General features: G+C 41.2%; 1 protein-coding gene across 37 annotated transcripts in view; it reads right to left on the bottom strand.

The window, feature by feature from the left end:
- Positions 1-21941, bottom strand: part of BCAS3 (BCAS3 microtubule associated cell migration factor) — a 591361-nt gene that overhangs the window by 157744 nt on the left and 411676 nt on the right. The window contains exon 24 of one of the 37 annotated variants that reach the window (XM_086360543.1): positions 8340-9637. The exons of the other annotated variants lie outside the window; for them this stretch is intronic. Coding sequence (XP_086216669.1) covers positions 9576-9637 — 62 coding nt within the window. The 3' untranslated portion in view covers positions 8340-9575. Of the gene's footprint in view, positions 1-8339; positions 9638-21941 lie in introns of those variants that run through there. 37 annotated transcript variants of the gene reach the window in all.

Genomic DNA, 21941 nt, shown 5'->3' with positions numbered 1-21941 from the left:
TGGATGTCTTTCTTGCCTAATAAGAAACATCAGGCTGTTTGATCCACAGTTGTTCACGCAGACAACCGTGCCAACTCAGCCCTGACTTCTCGGTGAGAGAGCGGGGGCGTCACCACGTGATACAACGCAGTCACAGTTACCCGCTGCAGTTTCACACGCAGGGTCCTGGGACAGCCAGCAACATGCTTCCAGGAAATTTACCTGAAGCCAGGAGCATGCTGGTCTTCGGGTCCTCTTCTCTAGCCCCAAAGGACAGACCCTAGAGAACAGAAGGTAGGAAGGGGACTCCAGACTGAGAAAGCCAGTGCATCCAGCTCCAAGAGGAACAAGGGATAAAGCACTCAATTCAACTTCTCATGACCCAACACTTAGCATTTCTTCTTTTAACCTTCTTAGTTCTTAGTCAAGTTGGCTGGAAACCAAGAAAGCCCAACCAGGCTAGAAGCAAAGCAATATTAAGTGAAGACCTACTTGGAAAAGGTCTGCTAATCTCAAGATTTCTGGCAGTCACTAGTCTACCTAAATCATCAGTGGCCAATTATAACTGTTCATTCAAAACACAAAGGCATCGCAGAGCCATAAATCCAGTAACCAGACTACTCTGAGGAAGTCTGACACTTTACTTGCATAGTTTATTTTGTGCCTGGCATTAGACAGTTTTTTAAAAACCATTTTGAGGAAGGGAGAAAATAAGGCTTCAAGGAGTTTCAATAGAGCAAGTATGAGTCACTACATGATCAAGAAAAAGATTTCTCAAGCAAATCAATGAGTGAGAGGAATCTGCCTGATGCTACCAGATCTGTAAAACCTAACATGAGATAAAAGGGAGAGGGATTCTGAAGGGTGTCTAGGTCCTGGGAATATGCCCTGCATTTATTTGTCCATTCCTTCAATCGCTCCAAATAACCATGACAGGGGGGAGAAAAAGTGTTTCTGCTCTCAGTTCCTGTTTATCTTTTTCATGAAAGATTTCCTATAATTTACATTTCTAAGGCAAGCCAAACTAAGCCACAGTGATTCCCCGCTCACAATATCCTCACCAAATACTTCCAAACCATTGAAAGGACTGGAGATCATCCAGGTGGGAAAAGAATCTATTCTTTTCAGGAATCCAGATTTTTCACTATCACAAAAGGCAGTGTGCGTGCGTGCATATGAAGTCGCTTCGGTGGTGTCCGACTCTTTGCAACCCACTGGACTGCAGCCCACCAGGCTCCTCTGTCCATGAGATTCTCCAGGCAAGAATATTGGAGTGGGTTCACATAAGGCAGAGGACACTTTAAAACCAGCACTAACTTTAAACTCTCCGTGGCAGACAAACAACTATGCAGATTAAGGACTTGATATTTAGATAAAGGAAAACCTGCACAAGTATGTCCAAACTCACTGTTAACAAGCGCACATTCAATTCTGTTATCTTAGCAGAATGGGTTTGAAAATTATCTTTAAAAACATTTTTTACTGAAGTATGGTAGATTTACAATATTGTGTTAATTTCTGCTATACAGCAAAGTGACTCAGTTATACATATGTATATTCTTTTAATATTATTTTCTATTATGTGAGAATTATCGTACTTCATATAAAATCAACAAGTATTTATTGAATTGCCTAGTTCATAGATACTGTATAAAATAGAAAGAAAGTATTAGCTGCTCAGTGGTGTCCGACTCCTTGCGAGTCCATGGACTGTAGCCCGCTAGGCTCTTCTGTCCATGGAATTCTCCAGGCAAGAATACTGGACTGGGTTGCCATTCCTTTCTCCAAGGGAATCTTCCCAACCCAGGGATCAAACCCAGGTCTCCTGCATTGCAGGCAGATTCTTTACCGACATTATGACATAGGCTAAATCCTACCTGTGTTTTGATTTGATTTTTTCATTCTGAACAGTTAGGTTTTTGTTTGTTTTTACTTTAAACTTCTGTTGAGGGTAGGATGAATTCTAGAAGAAAACAGCTTCTCCCTCAATACTCTGTAAACCTGAGTTAAGGCAAATCAGACAAAAGAGTGACAGAAATCCCAATAGGAGTATCTTCTGCTGTAATTAAACACATATTGACATCACTCTAAATCTACTACGCTCAATTTCTGGACATCCCACGATACATTAGGAATTTCTCTCCTCACTGACTTACTTTATTTATAGGAAATGGGAATAGACAACTCACATCAGCTGCCTAATATGAAATGATGCTATACCTCCACAGGGAGGGAAATGGCTGAGAGATTAGTATGGAATAAAATATACAATCAGCAAGATACTCAGCAAAATGTTCTGAAATATAAGAGATCTATTGCTAGGAGAACCAACATAAATATATATTTCCGTAATTTAGAAAAATGGACTTATAGATTACACTCGTAAAAGCAAAAGAGATTCAACTAAGACAGAGGTTTTCTGGGACTTCCCTAGTGGTCCAGGGGTTAAGAATCCACCTGTAATGCAGGGTACTCAGGTGTGATCCCTGGTCTGGGAACTAAGAACCCACAAGCCATGGAGCAAGTAAGCCTGTGTGCTGCAACGACTGAGTCTGCACACTCTCGGGCCCGTGTGCCACAACTAGAGAGCCTGCATGCCACAACTACTGAAGCCCAAGTGCTCTACAGCCTGCAACGATTGAGTCTACACACCACTAGAGAGTCCCGTGCCACGCAACAAAAGATCCCACATGATGCAGTGAAGATCCTGCATGTCCCAACGAAGACCCGAAGTAGCCAGATAAGTAAATAAATAAATAAATTTAAAAAAACAAACAGGTTCTCAAATTTGGCTCTACACTGGAATCATCTAGGGAGTTTAAAAAATACTAATGTCTGTGCTTCACACTCAATTGCTCTGCGTGCAGTCTGGAGAGAGGGAGTTTTTGAAAGGTTCCCAAAGAATTCTAATGTGCAGCCAAGGTTGAGAATCACTGCATAAGCGTTGCTGGTGTTCGTATCTAATGAAGCCTGGATATCTTGAGCTGGGGACAGTTAGCAAATGGAAGAGGTGAATATGAAAGAAAGAGAAATTGGGAAAGACTAATATTAATCTTTCACACTTCTTGTAAATAATCACAATTTACTTTGAGATTAAGGAGCTTTAAAAATATGTCAAATATACTCCTCTGTATTCTGGAGTCTGCAGCATGATGGACACTGGTTTCCACTCTGTGCGAGGGAGCAGTGCATACAAGTTAGGAGACATATTCAAGTGTCTGCTTGTCTCTAGTTTAGGTCTTTCACAAAATACTAAACTGAGGTAGAGAACGGTAAAGTGTTAGGAGAAAAGAGACCAAGGTAGTAATAGAGACAAATAAAAACCAAGACCACCAGATTCTCCATCCAGAGAAAGGAGAATCAGCTAAGTTAGTTCTTTTCTCTGGTACTTTGATGCCTGAAATATTTTCTCTAACTGGTGGGTTTCAAGAGACATCTGTTTCTTTCTCAAAAGAGTTAAAAGAATTAGACATCAGTGAAATACATCCTGGTCTTTTATTCTCAAGAAGCTAGCTCCCTGAACTGAAAAATATTAGACCAAGCCAAGAAACAGATTAAGAAAAATCATAATAATAGACAATATGTGAAATTAATCCTGGTTAGTTACATTTCTTGCTTATCTGCTCCGGCTATCAAAAGAGAGATTCTGATTGATTAGTTCCTTATATTTTATCTAATGGATGTAAGAGAAATGTAGGTTGCGTTTATAGGGTAAGTCTGCACATTAACTATGCAAGTGGCAAATTTTCTGAGATGAAACCAATAACAGAATAACTTGTTATTATAACTTGTTATAACAAACCAATAACTTGTTATTGCTAAATACTTCTCAGCATCTGTATGGTACATTCATTGATAGCCAGAGACTACCCTTTTGAATAGTTATCTTTCAGTAGTTTCCAGGAAAGTCACTGTTAATTCCAAGTAGTTCCAACAAAATATGCCTTTAGTTGGAATGCGATTCTTTGAAACCAGCCCTACAGAGTCCTCCCGTGAGGTTAGTTAGTATCTGCGGCCCCACTTTAACTCAAGCAACCGGGCTTCCCTGGTGGCTCAGCAGCGAAGAAGCTGCCTGCCGAGGCAGCAGACACAAGTTCGATCCCTGATCTGAGAAGATCTCACATGCGGTGGAGAGACTAGGCTTGCACGCCACAACTGTTAAGCTTGTGCTCTAGAGCCCAGGAGCCACAGTTACTGAAGCCTGTGCGTCCCAGAGCCCGCGCTCCACAAGAGAAGTCACTGCAGTGAGAAGCCTGCACACCGCAGCTAGAGAGGGCCCCCGCTCGCCACAACTAGAGAAAAGCCCTCGACGCACGGCCAAAAATAAAACAAATAAAATGTTTAAGAAAGAGAGAGCTGCATTAAAAAAAAATCAAACCACCACTCTGGACAATCATTCTCCGCCTTTCACTTAAGGAGGCATTTGGCTGGCAGAAGGCCTCACTCAACCCTTTCCACTTGGTTACTGTATGATTTTGCTTTAAATTCCCATGTTGCCTAACTTTTGTCCTATGAAAATTTTATGCATAAGAATTAAACAAAGGAAGAAAACTAACACTTTCTAAGGCACTGAACAGTTGGCTAAATTCTGAGGAACACAGAAAAAGTGTGACACAGATCCTGCCTCAAAGAAGTTAACTATCTGATGGGGATTCAATTCTAAAACATAAAAGCAATTGCACACAGAAAAATCAAAGAGGTATTAACTAAATAAGGGAATAACTCTCAGGAAAGGCTTTTGGAGGAAAGGACCAGAAGAACATACAGATACAGGCAAATTTGCAAAGGAAGCCCTTAGAAACACTGCTAACCAAAGTCATTGCCCCAAAATGGGACCTCCACAAAGGCCACTTCATTTTCTAGTGTGATTTCTAAGATAGGTTGAAAAATGGAAATTGGAAACTAGCACCAGTGAGCGTAATAATCGCCTTGGTTACAATTAAGGTTGGAGTAGTATCTGCTTAAAGCAAGGCAAATATAAAGCTATCTTGGCTAAATCCATTGACTTGCATAGGCTTCCCAGGTAGCTCAGATGGTAAAGAATCTGCCTGCACTGCAGGAGACCTGGGTTGGGAAGATCCCCTGGAGAAGGGCATGGCAACCCACTCCAGTATTCTTGCCTGGAGAATTCCATGGGCAGAGGGGCCTGGCGGGTACAGTCCATGGGGTTGCAAAGAGTCGGACACGACTGAGCGAATACTTTCACTTTCATTGACTTGCATATACAGACATTGTGCATGCCTGCTTCCTTAGTCACTCAGTCACGTCTGACTCTTTGCGACCCTGAAGATTTAGGCCATCAGTCTTCTCTGTCCAGGGATTCTCCAGGGAAGAATACTGGAATGGGTAACCATTTCCTTCTCCAGGGGATCCTATATTGTAGGTAGATTCTTTACCATCTGAGCCACCTGTGAAGCCCATACAGATACACACATACATTTTATACACTCATATCTATTATATTTATTTTAAATATATTATTATATATAATTTTATATATTCAGGTGTACATATAAAAATAAAATATGTGTAAAGTGAAGTGAAGTCACTCAGTCATGTCTGACTCTTTGTGACCCATGGACTGTAGCACACCAAGCTCCTCCGTCGGTGGGATTCTCCAGGTAAGAATACTGGAGTGGGTTGCCATTTCCTTTTCCAGGGGATCTTCCCGATCCAGGGATGAAACCCGGGTCTCCTGCACTGGAGGCAGACACTTTAACCTCTGAGAAAACCTCCTATAGAGACACAGAACTTCAGATCCAAGTACTAACATCAAAGATTTCAAGGGAGGAAAGGATATGTATATAAAACTTTATCCCATGCCTTGTCTTTTGCAGACTTCAGATAGCTCTTTGAAGGTGTAGACAAGTCCTTTGCTATCAGCAAGTAATTTAGGGGGTTAGTACATATATCAGGCTTCCCTGGTAGCTCAGCTGGTAAAGTACCCACATGCAATGCAGGAGACCCTGGTTCGATTCCTAGGTGGGGAAGATCCCCTGGAAAAGAGATAGGCTACCCACTCCAGAATTACTGGGCTTCCCTGATGGCTCAGACGGTAAAGAATCTGCCTGTAATTCGCAAGACCTGGGTTCGATCCCTGCGTTGGAAAGATCCCCTGGAGGAGGGCATGGCAACCCTCTGCAGTATTCTTGCCTGGAATCTCTCCATGGACAGAGGAGCCTGGCAGGTTACAGCCCATGGGGTTGCAAAGAGTCAGACACGACTGAGTGACTAAGCACAGCACAGTACATATATCATCTTATTTTTAGACTAGTTGAGCTCCAAAAGAGGATATCCTTCCAATGGAACAGACCTCTTTCACAGGTAGGCTTTTTGTAAACAGGATATGTATACACTTTAAGAAGCAACAAGTTGAGGATATAAATCTGTCAAGGCTAGAATATTCCTATTGAGTTTTACAAATGGCAGAAAACAATAGGGTACCAGTTCTTTCTAACATTAGCTGCTTTGTTCCTCTCACGGCCTTACAGAAAAGATTGTTTGCAAGTCTTCACATCCTTACAAAATATTCAGATTCTTCAATGAAATGAGGTTCCCACATGGTGGATACACCCACACAAACTGCTACAGTGAATGAAGAGGATTATAGTCAGATCTTTGATGATCCTAACTTTATGCGAAGGCCCTGCTCTGGTGGGCAGCTTTCCCTCCAAATCTATGGCTGAAAAATTTTACCCAAGAAACAGACCCTAGACCTTCAGAAGAGCTGGTTGAGTGGTTGAGTCGAAACATTTCCTGTGTAGGAACATTTCCTGGTGTAAGTACAGTGATGGCTCCCTCGCTGAAATGTCAGAGGCTTTTTGCTGTTGTCGCTGGAGAAATGACCTGGATGCAAGGAAAAGATCCTGAGTCTAATGATGCATAATTCCTCCTAGATCAATGCACATCTGGAATACCAACCTCAGGAGAGCCTGCCTGCCTTATGCAGACACCTCTGCTGCTTCGAGATAGCGCTCTTTTCAGCCAATAGCTCTTACACGGAGCAACACTCACTTTAAATCACCTTTCAAACAGCTACTCATCCAAGGGAGGACAATTCAAAAGGGATCAAGCCGGGCAGCTAAGAAATCTGCGGCTAGAGACAGGACAAAAGAGGTCAGAAGGGACCCAGGGAGAGGATGGCTCTCAAAGGGACAGGACAATCGCTGGATGTTTACCTTCTTGTTTGAAAAGTCTGTCAGGGCACAAGTATGGTCAACAAGGAAGCACAGTCACTTCGAGGCCAGATGAGTTATCGTATGAACTAACCAGGCAATGGTTACAGATGACAGAGGGGAAAAGGGACCAGGGGCCGGTTCCAGCGATTGCGAAGGGGGAAGGCGGAGAACGTTGATGTCATTCCATTTCTTCTGAAGGAGTAAGACTACGCTCCACTCTCACCCCAGGTTTTTTTTCTCCTTTCTTCCACCCAGGGCCAAGACCCTGGCTCCGAGAAGGCTGTGGGCAGCTAGGACTCTGGCTCACTTCCACCATCTCTAGGGGTGTGGGTCCAGCTTGGCCTGGGACAGACTGGAGAGAGGATGCTTTCAGTTGCTGAAGGAGGCTTACACATGCCTTTATTTCCCTACTATAACCTATCCCTACCTGCAAAGAAGCAAATGCCCATGGAGAGTAGATTTCCTGTTTCTTTTGCAGAATTCCTGACTCCCTGAGATGGGAGAGTGTGTTAGTAGCTGAAAAAATCCCTTCCTTTCGCTCTCCATTCGTGTTTGTTTTAATTCTGAGTTAGGGAACCACTTTGTGATCCTATTTAATAGCTGCCCCTGAAACTGTCTCTGCTGAGTAGTTTACTAGTACTCTTACCACATTGTGAGGATTTGATGCTTAGCACTTGGTCACAGGGCAATTTCAGCGACAGATCCCAGATGAGATCTTAGTGAATATGAGCCTTTCCCCGATATTCTTCCTGGCCACCAGGTATGAATCAGGTAAGAAATTCAGAACACTTGCTTTTCAAAAAAATTTTTTTGATGTGGATCATTTTTAAAGTCTTTTAAAAATCTGTTACAATATTGTTCTGTTTTCTGTTTTGTTCTTTTGGCCATGAGGCATGTGGGGATCTTGGCTCCCTGGCCAGGGTTTGAACCTGCATCCCCTGCATTTGAAGGCTAAGTCTTAACCGCTGGACCGTCAGGGAAATCCCAGGACACTTGCTTCTTAATGCTGGCCCCATCTTTCAGGACTTAACTCCAATATTCACTCCTTTAGGAGTTCTGGATAGCATCTCATAGACTATAAAGGTAAATCTCTAAATGGCTCTAAAGGGAGCTTTCAGGACTTAAAAAGCCACTCCATCACAAAAGCTACAAACTTCCTTATTACACAACAGGAACAAATCCGCTGGGTTACTTCAGCTTCTAAGGGATGAGTGAATCCTCCACCTGATGGGATGACATTAACTTCCATGGACGTGATGTGGCAGTCACACATCAAATCAGCAGGTGCCAAAATTCTTGATGAGATGTGGCTCGATTTTAAACTTCTTCATATTCTATCCTTTTGGGAACCCTGACACTTTCTCTCTGCAACTGATGGAATCGGCTCCCAGACCTGATGGATTCTGTGTCTAATTAGAGCACTCCTCAGACCTTTGCTGTAGAGGGTGAAGACTGGACCACATTCAACTGGCTTTCTGTTCAGCCTCTTTAAAAAGCAATGGCAGCAGCTCTCCTACAAAATGGTCCAGGGCAGCCACCTAAAAGGGTGGGTGATCTTCATAAATGGACAGGAAACAGAAAAGACGAATATTTGGGCGGGTGACAGATCCCTTAACTGGCCCTTCAAGATACGAGCTGTTCTATTAAACATAGGGCCATTATGCTGGCCGGCCATCCACTTTAAACCCCAGAGTGATTAAAATGCTGGCAGGAAATGAAAGCTCTCTATTGAAGGTCCTTCCCTGAGGTCCTAATTTCAAACCAAATTTTACAGCACCGCACAGGAACAAAGGCAGCCCAGTCTTCCAAGTCTTCTTTTTGTCACTTTGGACAAAGACACCCCCTCATACTCTTCAAAGAACAATGGCCTCTGTAGAGCCACAGCCACGCCAAGAATGGGCACAAACCATACAGAAACACATTTTAAAAATACATTTTACACTGCCCTTGACATTTCGGATAAATAGAAACCACGGCGCTGAAATTCCAAATATTTCATCCTCTCCCTCCTCCCTTCGCCTCTATAATGAGAATTTTCCTATTCTCCCAATCTACTTGATCTTTGACATTTTGGCCTCTGTGAATGGAGGATACAGTGGAGTAGCCAAATAAATTAATTATTCAGATAACTGCATTTTATTAAAATAATCACTGGCATTGAGACACAGTCACACAATTTTCCACCATCAGGAGACAACAAGGATGGCTATGAACCTTTCTTTCATTGAAATGCCGCCAGAGTCTTTCCTGTTCCTTAGTCCACTGCGACCAAGCCAGGCAAAACATGTTATCAGGACAGGATTTCTTTTTTTTTTTTTTTTTACTAGCTGTTGTTTCGGGGTGGCCCCTTTTTTTTTTTTTTCCCATCTTCTTCTGCAGCAAAAACAGCTTTCATGTTTTTACTGAACCACTTCAGACTCACTCTTCCACACAGTGGATGTTTACTTGGATTTTGCAGGCTGAGAACAGCTGGTTGTTTCCTAACAAATGGAACACGAGACCATATGTTTCAACATTTAAGCAATTTTGAACCAGAGGTATAATTCTGAGTGTCCTTTGTGGAAACTGTATGTTAAATACCCAAAGGATCCGCGCCATACAAGAGATATGGTACCCCCTCCCCTTCCTTTTTTAGCGCATTTCCCTTAGCAACAAAACTACTCCACACCACTTACATCACACACTCGCACCACAAGTTTGCAGAGAGCACTGGTGAGCTGAGTGCGGCTCTGCTTCAGGGGCAGCTGTATTTTAAACAGGAAAAGACAGCTAAGCAGACTTTTTCCTTCTAATTCTGTTTGGGAACAAAATGTGTCTGAGGCCCTCTGAGGGCACATCAACAATATGGATACCTATTTGCTTCCCAGAAGCCCAGACCTAACAGATGTATAAAAGAGGAGGCTCTGATATTCATAGTCAGGATGACCAGAGGCTGTGTTTCTCCCCCTTTGGTTTTCAGAACTTTCTCATGTGAAGCTGGGCTAGTGAGATTCAACTTAAATTCATGCCGAGGATGAGATATGTCCTAAACCGAGGAACTTTTCACAAAACTTACTATCTCAGCTCTCCCATGAAACTTATTATCACATTTCCTTTAAATTCAAGACTTCAATATTAATCATTAATAATGTTGTGGCTAGTGGTAAAGAACCTGCCTGCCAGTGCAGGAGATGTAAGAGACCTGTGTTTGATCCCTGGGTTGGGAAGATCTCCTAGAGGAGGGCACAGCAACCTGCTCCAGTATTCTTGCCTGGAGAATCCCATGAACAGAGGAGCCTGGTGGGCTTCAGTCCACGTGGTCACAAAGAGTCGGACATGACTGAAGGGACTGAGGATGCATACATGCATTGTCAGAAAACAAAACTATGGATTTCAAGTCAGGCTGAGTCAGAGCATTTGCAAGACTTAGCACTGCATCAGGAGGAAGAGTCTCTTGTTCCTGGAAGATGAGAGCTCAACTTTAGAAATGAAATGCAGTGAAAAGTCAAATATATGTAAATAGGCAATACAGTCAGTCAAATACCAAGTGCAGGGAAGTCGAACAGGAAGCTACCAGCCTCTGGAAAGCCTGAGAGCTCATGAAACCTCCCCATTTTGAATTGAGATTCTGAAATAATAAGTTGAATACATTTTTATACGTCATTTTCTAAAATATTAAATAAGAATTACTTATTAAGATAAACTACGTAAGAGGTAAAACCTGTAGGTAACAGGCTATTTTTACCCTAGATTCAGAAAGGAATTTCTTTGAACTCAAGATCCTAAATATCCCAGTCTCTGTAAGTTTCTGTATATGTCATTAAATATATTTTTTGAAGAAGATTTTTAAAATAGCCCTCCTTATTATCATTACTATACACCCCAAGGATAATTTAAAGAGGTGATCAATATTAATTCCCAAGATTTTTTTCTCCATCCATGTTCTTATATAAAAAGGGAGATTAATAATACCACCAATATTTTTCTTTCTCTGATTCCACTTAAGTGTAAGAATCCTACAGAGAATTTTCCAAAGCCAATGTGTTCAGCCATGTTACTAATAAAATTTCAGCAAAACCAAAACCATTATTCCTCCCCACCACTTTCACCAAACAAGACACAAATATGTCCTTAGTCGCTCAGTCATGTCCAACTCTTTGCAACCCTACAGGCTGGAGATCACCAGGCTCTTCTGTCCATGGGGATTCTCCAGGCAAGAATACTGGAGGGGGTTGCCGTGCAGGGGATCTTCCTAATCCAGGGATCGAACCCAGGTTTTCTCATATTGCAGGTAAGATTCTTTACCGTCTGGGCCACCAGGGAGGCCAAGACATAAATACGTATATGCATTATTTCTGTCTCAGCTTAATTCTCACAGCTCCAGGAAAACTCTGGAAAATGGACCTTTTGCCAGCTGACTTTCTTTGAGCTCTGGGACAGGGCAGAGCTCCTCTCCCGGGTTTTGGAGCAACACAGGGATTGCGTGGGGTAGGAGTGGTTGGAGAGGGCAGTTACATCCGTGCTTTTACGATGTTACTCAGTACACAAGGAAATGTGTACCGAAATGTTCAGTGTAGTTTTGCTTGCAGAAGCAAGCATTTTTAACCAACTGCTACAGGGAGGCAGTTAAATAGATTATAACATCTCCATAGAGCAGAATGCTACTGGAAAGAGCTCAAGGAACTGGAGCAGAGGCCAAGGAGTCAGAACACCTTTGTTTGAATCTAGTCTTATTTTTTAAAAACTTATTTATATATTTGGCTGTGCTGGGTCTTAGTTGTGGCATGTGGGGTCTTCTTCAATCTGGGTTGTGGCATGCAGGGTTTTCAGTTGCAGCATGCACACTCCTCCAGTTCCCTGACCAGGGACTGAACCTGGGCTCTCGGCACGGACAATGCAGAATGTTAGCCACTGGACTACCAGGGAGTCCCTAGCTTTGGCTTTTCCTATCTTTGTTATCTTGGGTGCGACTTTAATGTTTCTTTAAATCAGTTTCTTCATCTATTAATACTTATATCCTAAAGTTATAGTGAGGATTAAGTGAATTAACACACATCCGCCTTGAGAAATAGTTTCCATCCTTATTAATATACAGACAATGAAAGAATAAGGCAAATCTACAAGTGTAATACATACTGACAGGGAGACAGTATCTGTTAGAAATTGGTGAGAGTAAAACACCAACTGGACAGCAGTAGATAGAGTAGTATGAGAACAGGGAAGAAAATCTGAATGTCTATGCTTCCATGCATATAGCAGATAGAAGTTTAAGAAATATCCCTGCTCCACTGACAGATGAGTGGACACAAAAGATGTAATGTATATACACAACGGAATACTACTCAGCCACAAGAAGAACGAAATAATGCCATGTGCAGCAACAGGGATGGACCTAGACTTATACTAAGTGAAGAAAGTCGGACAAAGACAAATATCACACAGTATCACTTATATGTGGGATAAAAAAAATGATACAAATGAATTTATTTCCCAAACAGAAACAGACTCACAGACATAAAAAACAAACTTAGGGTTACCAAAGAGGAGGGTGGGTGGGGAGGAACAAATTGGGAGTTTGGGATTAACAGACACATACTGTGAAAGATACATACTCCTATGTATAATATTAACAACAAGGACCTACTGTATAATACAGGGAACTATAGTCAATATCTTATAATAACTCATAATGGAAGAGGATCTGAAGAAGAACACACACACACGTATTACTCAATCACTGCTGTACACCTGAAACAAACTCAACATTGTAAATCAACTACATTTCAATTAAAAAATTTTAATAAAATAATAATTAAAAAGAGATATCTCTGCTATCTTTGCCACTATACCAGAGTTTATGTGCATGAAACCTACGAAAGGTCTAAGAACAAATATTAATACTATGTCTTCAAATAACAAGAGACTTGAAAAACACACTCCTTTGTAGCTTACATATCAGTTGTTCCCCTAATACCTCTGTTCCTTCAAAACAAAATTAGTTTGGATCTATACTGAATTCTTCAAACTAAAAAAAAAAAAAAAAGACCTAGATAGATTCAATGCAAAAATTGTTATATTCATAGAGGAAAACCACCTCATAATTTTCTAACATAAAAAAAGTAGTTTTAGTTAATATGATAGTTACAGTGTCACAAAAAAACTAGCATAAATTATAGATTTTATATATATACAGATATACATACACACACAAAGCAAAATAAAATATGCCTTACTTATTGTAAAAAAAAAAAAAAAAGTTATTCCCAGAACTCAAGAATCATCTAGACAGCTCTGACTCAGAATATAGGGAAGGCTGTGTATAGGATGCCCCAGGAAGGCCTGAGGAGGCCCCCAGCCCCCTGTCTGTTCCAGAGTGCAGTCACTCCAGTATATGTGTCAAGGTGACAGCATTATAAAAGCTAATGATCAGTCTGAAGCTAAAACTCAAAGGCATGGTTTAAGTTCCTTTTTCAAAGGTGATGACTGCACTAGGTAAGGCTTTTTCCAAGATTATGACTTATCCCACGCATTCTGAATCATACAAGAGTCACTCATTCACGCAACATTAATTGTCTATAACTAGAGTGCTACAAACAGTCCTCTAAAACTTAGGCTAAAATCTATGTTCCTCAGATACACAAGAAACTTATAGAAGTAAAGGAGAAGTATAATGCAGGAATAAGCTAGTCTCAGTTGGCTCATTAGGTGGGAAAAGAGACACACGTAATTGCTTTTCCTTTAAAAGCTCAGATTCTACTGATCAGATGGGTACAGATAGCATAAAGGGCTTTGGGGCAAAAATTATCTTCCTAACTGATCACAAAGGCTGTTTTTCTGATCACATCTGCTCCTGACATAGTTCCCACCCTAAGAATACCAAGACTATTCATTTATTAAGATCTTGCGTAAAACTAGGTCCATTCCACAGGCCCTACAAAGTTTTGTTGTCTAGTTGCTAAGTTGCCTCTGATTCTTTGCAACCACATTGACAGTAACCCACCAGGCTCCTCTGTCCTCGGGACTTTTCAGGCAAGAATACTGGAGTGGGTTGCCATTTCCTTCTCCAGGGGGTCTTACTGACCCAGGGATCGAAGCCGGGTCTCCTGCATTGCAGGCGGATTCTCTACCTCTGAGCCACCACTTAGGCCTCTTTAAAGTAGCCATTTTCAGACGAAGCAGAGTGGGAAAAGCCTGCTGAACAAGGGTCTAGAGAATATAAAAGCAGCACATTCTCCGATGAGCAGTCCTTGCTCCTGCCCTCTTCCCTCTAGACCAATGGTGGGGTTAGCAAGCCGGACAGCATGTGGTAGCAATCACAAAGACCAATTTGTTCTGAGCATGTCAAGGTCAATGACATTATGGCTGAGGAGACTGTCTTGAGCGCTGGACGTCTGCAACAGTTCCTGAGTGTCACACAGGATCACCTATGGCGTTTGTTTGCCATTTCCTCCACACTAGCTCTCAACAGCTATCTTTCCTGTAGACTTAGACACATGCAGAAATGGAAATACCTCATTCTGGTGGTCTTCTGTTGGTCAACAGATACATGCTATTATTGATGCTGACAAGGTGGGAGGCCCACCAGGAAGTCCAGCTGCATTTGTTGAAATAAAACAATTTTTCCTTCCTGAACACATTTTATCAGGAAACTGGTCTCTCTGACTGTATCCCACTTAGGATATATTGCCTGCTCTACCTCTAGAAGACAGAAAAGGAGGATAGAAACGTCTCCCCCACTACTCCCACTCCCTTTTACTTTCAACCTTTTGGGACAGGTAGAAAGGAGAAAAATCACACTTCTTGTACTTCCCAGAGAGGAAAGTTCCAAAGCCAGTTACTGTTGTTGTTGTTGTTAATAATAAGAGTCTTAAAACTCTCTTCATTTTAACAGTGGACTGGAAAAGTGAACAGAGTGGGAGAAATCCACTGCATATTTGTCAGAAATTGCTACTTAACTTCTTCTTAGTGTGAATCAGAAGTTAGCCTTTGATTTCAGATAGAACTGGACTTCTTAATTTTTTATCCTATTACTCTTTCTCTTCCAATTATTCCTGATATTTAATAAGTTCCAAGGCATTTGTTTCATTCTCAGCCAATGTCAAGACTGAATAATACAAGAGGAATCAGATTTAAAGAAAAAAAAAAAAAGCCCTGGTACTGTGTTTTCAAAGGTAATTATATTCCAGAAATACTTAACATAAGGGCTATAAACTGTTTTAAAGAAAGTTACAGTGACGAAGCAACAACAATTTTTGTTATTTTTAACATGGGTATTTTCGTTTAAAAAAGATTCCACTCAGTGTTTCCCAAATTCAGTGTTTCACATAATGGTCCGTCTAATATGAATGTGGGAAAAAAAGACAAATCCAAACATGGAATATTCTCTTCAAAAAATAGTGAACTAAATGTAAAGGTCCAGTAAAATGTGATATTTAGATTTTTCTGAGCTCGTTCACATGACCTTCCTTCTATTTATAGAAGTGCAGCAATTCCCATTTGAATATAGAGCAATACCTTGTAGGAGAACTTGATTTAGCACAAATAAACTTGGGGAAAGTGTTGACTTAAAAATAAAACACTGAAAGAGGAGGGAGGGGTTTTTCTTCCCCCCCTCTGTGAAAATTTCCGGAAAAGCTGTAAACAAAGGCAGGTTTGGCTCAGACACTGAGTGACTCTGGTGAGCTGAGGAGGATGAAGAGTGTATCAAACCTCCCAGAGTGAGGAAATGTTTGTAAAACAGTTAGTAAATCACAAGGAGCCAGGGTCACCATGCTGAACAAGCCGAGGGACTCGAAGCCAAAACCCCAGCTGTGAAAGAAGGGGCCCGGCATGGCTTCACAGCTTGAACCCCATTTTGCATGATCTCTCCAGTTCCATCCTCTGCCCTTTCCCCTTGTGTGGCTTCAGAGCTTGGAGGACTCCGCGATTAATTAGCTCGGGGCCAAGGGCGCTGCTGACTATCCCCTATTGAGTGCCAAGGTGAGGATCCCTGGTACACTGAAAGCAGTGATACTGATGGAATCTTTGGTCCTAGGGACAAAGCTGAAAGTTCCAGCTGGGAAAAAAGAATCACACTCAACCTGGGGGAAAAAAAAAAAGTTTACAAAGATAAACAGGAGGCAAAATATGTAGCTGGAAGTTTCTATGGATTTCGAAATCTCTTTTCAAGCCCCTTTTTGATCACTAGTCTCCCTAACTCTTCTGTGATACATCTGTTAATTATTCTTTCCCTGATTTTACACAGATGAAAATGTGGAAACTGTTAAGTCCTTCATAAACTGTCTCTTTTGTGCCCGGTTGTCCCCCAGAAGTCAGGAAGACAAAAATAAAATAAGAATAGTAATAAAGGGAGAAAGAGAAGGCAACATACAGTCTGGAGGACTCTTCTCAACTGCTCTGGGCAGAAAGTTCTTTTTGGCTGGATTGACATTTAGTCCTCTTCATTCATCTTTAGTCTCCAAAAATGACTTTTCAAGACTGCCTGTTCCTTCTCTACACCAAACTCTATCTGCCCACACAGAGACTAATACTATGCACTTAAACTATGGAATAAAGGAAGGATAATTATTAATGGTTTTTAAAAATTCTTAAAGTGAAAAGTATGGTGATAGATGGAAATGTTTATTTTTCAAATACTGAATGAAAAGAAGGTGAACGTGCAAGTCGCTTAGTCGTGTCCAACTCTTTGTGACCCCATGCACTATACAGTCCATGGAATTCTCCAGGCTAGAATACTGGAGTGGGTAGCCTATCCCTTCTCCGAGGGATCTTCCCAACCCAGGGATCGAACCCAAGTCTCCCACACTGCAGTGTGGATTTTTAACCTGAGCCACCAGGGAAGCCCAAGAACACAGGAGTGGGTAGCCTATTCCTTCTCCAGCAGATCTTCCTGACCCAGGAATTGAACCGGGGTCTCCTGCATTCCAGGTGGATTCTTTACCAACTGAGCTATGAAAAGAAGGTGGAACAGAGAAAAAAGCAGGCACCCCTGATCACCACCAACAGAGACCAAAGACGGACAAAGTAAGGTACAGTGCTTCCATTTAAAAGTTAATTTGGAAAAAAAAAAAAAAAAGAAGTCTTGCAATTGTAAACAAACAAACAAAAACCTCTTTTGGAGGCACCAAAATATTTCCTTTTGAAAAAAAGAGGTAAAAAGCACAGGCATTAGCAAACTTCTCCAGCAATTACACATAATTTAATATGAACCCTGATTCACAATAGAAGATAAAAAAAATCTTCATCATGATGCTGATGCTATAAATATAAACTGCTTAGAGAAAATTGGGTACCCTGATTATCTAAATTGAAATAAGACAGATACATTAGAGTCAGCTTTACTGTTGAAAAGCTACTGACCTGGTGTAAGTTATTCAGGCTGTTTATTTCTACTACTGATGCATCGCTTTTACTCCTTTTAAATAGACCCTGTGAGAGCAACAGGACATGCGCTGTTGAGTTGTTTTTCTGGCTTGGCACTGAGTCAGGCACACTCTCAGCTCATCTCTCACACTTTTGTCTCAATGGCAGGCCAATGGTGATGCTATATAATCCTCAGCTTTGCTTTGTAAAAAATTCATTTGGCCCATCCAGAGATCAAACAAGATTTTCGGCCCAATGTACTCTTATTCTAACTAATGGAGTGATGAGCCCAGATAGCCTAGGGCAGAAAAACAAGGAGTATCAGAAGGAGAGGAAACTCTTGCTTGAGAGGGCTAGTGAATGCTTTGAGTAATGTTTCCAGGCAACTGGGAAAAGTACAGGCTTTGGAGCCAGCTCTGGGATCAAATCCTGCCCTCAACCTTGACCGCTCTGTTGGGCTGGGCCAATCATTTCATCCATTTCCTCCTCCGCAAAATGGCCGTAAAAATCACTAGTACTAAAGTGTTGATAGAGCTAAATGTGATACTTCTGAACACACCTGGAATGGCATCCAACACATAAAAATACTGAAAATGTTAGCTTCCTTCCCCCTACCTGTCCCCTCATTTCACTGGAGTATACACAAAAGCCTTTAAAAGTTCCTGTTTTTTTTAGATTGCACATGGACCATAAGTCACATACATGGAGCCACACCACTCTCTCTCACCATCAACTGGAACTCGTGCAAACGCCATAGGTCTCCCAGCTCCCACCTCCTCCTGCACCACATTTGTTATACTCTGAGTCAAAAGGACTCCTTTAAGCCTCAAAGAAGAGAGTGTCCCCCCCAAAATAAATGGCCTTGACTCAAACTTTGGATATGTAGCTATTTAAACATGTTGTTCACAGCTCATGTTCTCAGCTTGAGGAATTCCTCTTGGATCCTGTCTCCAGTGGCAATGGATGGTTTCCACATTACATTCTTTGCCCCCTTATTCAACTGGCAAGCCAGATAAAATAAAAATAAATTCAGAAAACACACACACACTTCAGTGCTATTGTGAGATAGACAAGTAGGTGATTAATACGGGTTGGAGATATGCTTATCATTAACAGGCCTCCTGGTTCTGATTTTGCTACTAGGAGGTGCTTGCCCATGTCAGGTAGTCTGCTTTCGAGAAGAAATACTGCTGTCACTGTTTGATTTTAGGTTTAAGTTACAATATAGCTTACTGATTTTCAAAAGCAAGATCTCATCATTTTAATGGGACTGAAGGACAACTGAATATCCATCTATAATTTTTTTTTAACCATTTTTTACCTCTTTTGCACTGTCTGGTAGGTGGGTGAAGGATACTAAGGATCAAAGATAAACATTTGCCCTGTTAAAAATCAACTCAGAGCTTCTAACTTGGTTTCAGAATCCTATGTGAGGGTTTCTTTCTTCCTCCCTCCTTCTGTCCTTCCTTCCTTCTTCTCCCATCCTCTCTTCCCTTCCCTTCCTCTCCCCTCCCGTCCTCTCCTTTCTTACTCATGGAGATATTACTGGGCTCAGGCCGTGGTGCGGAGACATATCCCATCAAAAAACTGCATTTTCCAATTCTATTTGGAGTTTCAGCACTCGATTATAAGGCTCAGAGAAGTTTCTTCATTTGGAGAAATAAAAATTTGGCCTCATTGTACCTGGCAGTGTGGGTGTGGCAAAGAAATAAAACTCAAATGCAGGCTGAAACAAAAGCAATATCATAATAAAAACATATTAACAAAATGAGACAGCCAGCTGGGCGGCCAAACAACTGGAGATATCTTACCACCACCCTAGTTGAGAAGCAACAGAAATTGCTCCACTCCTAAAACCTCCCCAACAGGGACGGGGGGTTGGGCACAAAGAACGGTGATCCCGGAGGTTCACACTGCACGCCAGCTCCGCCACGTACTTTCTCCCTGGCCTTGGACAAGTCAAGGACCTTTGCTGAAGCTCAAGTTCCTTTACTGTGAGCTGAAGACAATCTCTCTCTCTCACTAAATCAATATGGCTATAAAATGATAAATGCGATAATGCTTTGTCAAGAGTAAGTGCCATGCTGATGTTGGTATTACTATTGTCAAACAGCATACTGACGAGCCACTTGTCACTCATGCTCACGCTCAGTCCTATCTGACTCTCTGGGACCCCATGGACTGCAGCCCACCAGGCTCCTCTGTCCATGGGATTCTCCAGGCAAGAGTACTGGAGTGGGTTGCCATTTCCTCCTCCAGGGGATTTTCCCCACCCAGGAATCGAACCTGCATTTCTTGCATTAGTAAGCAGATTCTTTACCACTGAGCCACTTGTGAAGCAAGAATAATAAGTTAACCAGCTGCTTTTATTAATCTAGTTTTTAGTCACTCAAACTGCTTTGAATCCCTCTGATGTCTCCTGAAAGCTGTGTTGTGATCTAAATGAAAATTTTATCTATTAAGTCAACAGTCAATTCTAAGTTGCTGTTTTTTTGTTTTTCTGGACAACAAGAAATGAAGGGGCTCGAGTTCAAACTGGCTTAGACAGGATGCTGTAGTTAGTTTTGTTAAGTTTTTTTGCCCAAGTATGTTTCTACTTAAAATCATCCTTTTGCATTATTCTGCAAGAGAGGGTAACTCTTATCTCATCCAAAATTGGTGTTTCCAATTTCCTTATATAACAAGGCTTGAATGTTGTGGAGGAAGTAGCCAAAAACCAAGGAACCAAGAAAGATCAAAAAGCAAGAGACCTATAACCTGTAAGGTTAAGAGGTTATGACCCTAGGGCCCTGAAGTAAGGTGGGAAGTCTAGAAAGATGTTTTCAGGTACATTAGGGAACTAACTATACAGGGCTTTTCGAAAGGCCATAGAGATAGAATCTAATGCTTAGGACAAGATTACTGGCATGAATACCCTTTACAAAGATTATAGAGATCCATTCAAAATCAACCTGCCTCTGTTGGAGAAAGGAGCTTTACCCTCTGTATTCGCTGTTTATAATGAGCATTTGTCTACCCTGAAAGTACTTCTTTTAACTTGTTCATCATTGTCCTAAACCTTTGATACGGCACAGTCAGACTACAAATTAGAAGGAAAAATATATGTGATTAGATAACCACACTGAATCACACAGACATCTAAACAATGGTGCTAACTGCAACCTAAATTTGGTTGTGATGGCTAGTATTCACCTTTAAACTAAGAGAGGAAAAATGCAGTCAATATACTATCATTAATGTAACACCACACACTGGCTTCCTCTCTGTTTCCTTTAATATTTGATAGGAAGTGGTTGTAGCTGTGGCAGTGTGGATAGAGTAAGACTGGATGGTTGCACACGTATTATACAATAGAATACCAATACACATATATATTATGTGATTGTGGGCTTCCCTGGCAGCTCAGTGGTAAAGAATCTGCCTGCAGATGAAGGAGAGGTGAGTTCAATCCCTGGGTCTGGAAGATCCCCTAGAGAAGGAAAATGGCAACCAACTGGAGAAGGGCATGGCAACCCACTCCAGTATTCATGCCTGGGAAATTCCATTGACAGAGGAGCCTGGTGGGCTATACTCTAGCAAGACCACATCGTATTATGGATAGGAAAAGTTTTAAGAAACATAAAAATAAGATGCGGAACTGCATTAACTAAATGCAGGAAGGACAGCCTCTACCGGACACTTTTTTTAACTAAGAATTAAAAGATAGAGAAAATGTTTGTTTCAATTATATATTAGTAGTCATCAGAGTATGGTAAAATACATTAAAAGTCTCTGGACCTTGTAAACATATATTAAAGACATTACTCATCAGGGAAGAATCAGTGATTTCAAAGTATCATTATCTTAAAAGCTTTAGAAACATGCACCTTTCAAACTTCCAATTAAGTTAAACTAATCTGCATCAATCTAAGGAAATATTTAGACTCTCAGAGTCAGGAAATTAAGCCACCAGTTCTTAAATTCAGAGCATACCTCTAAGTCTGTCTTGCTTTTGTACTTAATGTTTGTAGATAAATGCTAAGAAAATGCTCGAGACGAACAGTGTACTCAAATCAAAAGTGCATAGAAACTAAAAAAAGCGGCCAGGATAATGGAACCAAAGGGACAGGAATACAATGATAATTTGTCAAAAACACCTTTTCCATACTCGCTATCCTGCAAAACATGACTGATCAACTATAGAAAGTAAGGTAATAAATAGTGCCTCCCTCCCAAAACACTTTTAGCATAAAATGGCTACAGACATTTTAGAAGAAAACATTTAAATGACTGAATGATTTGTACATCAGCATTTCCTACATTTTATTTACGTTCATATCAGCAAACACCTACCTGTACTTTTATATGTCTAAGACTCAGTGGACAAAACCGTGAAGAAAACCCAGTTTTATTCTTTTCTCTCTTGCCCTCAAAATGTTTAAAATCTAGAATGACAAAGAAAAG

The sequence above is a fragment of the Bos grunniens genome, chromosome 19 (genome assembly GCF_055505025.1).
Source record: "Bos grunniens cultivar Pamir isolate PY7600 chromosome 19, Bosgru_T2T1.0, whole genome shotgun sequence".
Classification (NCBI taxonomy): Eukaryota; Metazoa; Chordata; class Mammalia; order Artiodactyla; family Bovidae; genus Bos; species Bos grunniens.
Note: the sequence above shows the minus strand (reverse complement) of the source record. Positions and strands in the feature narration are given on the sequence as shown.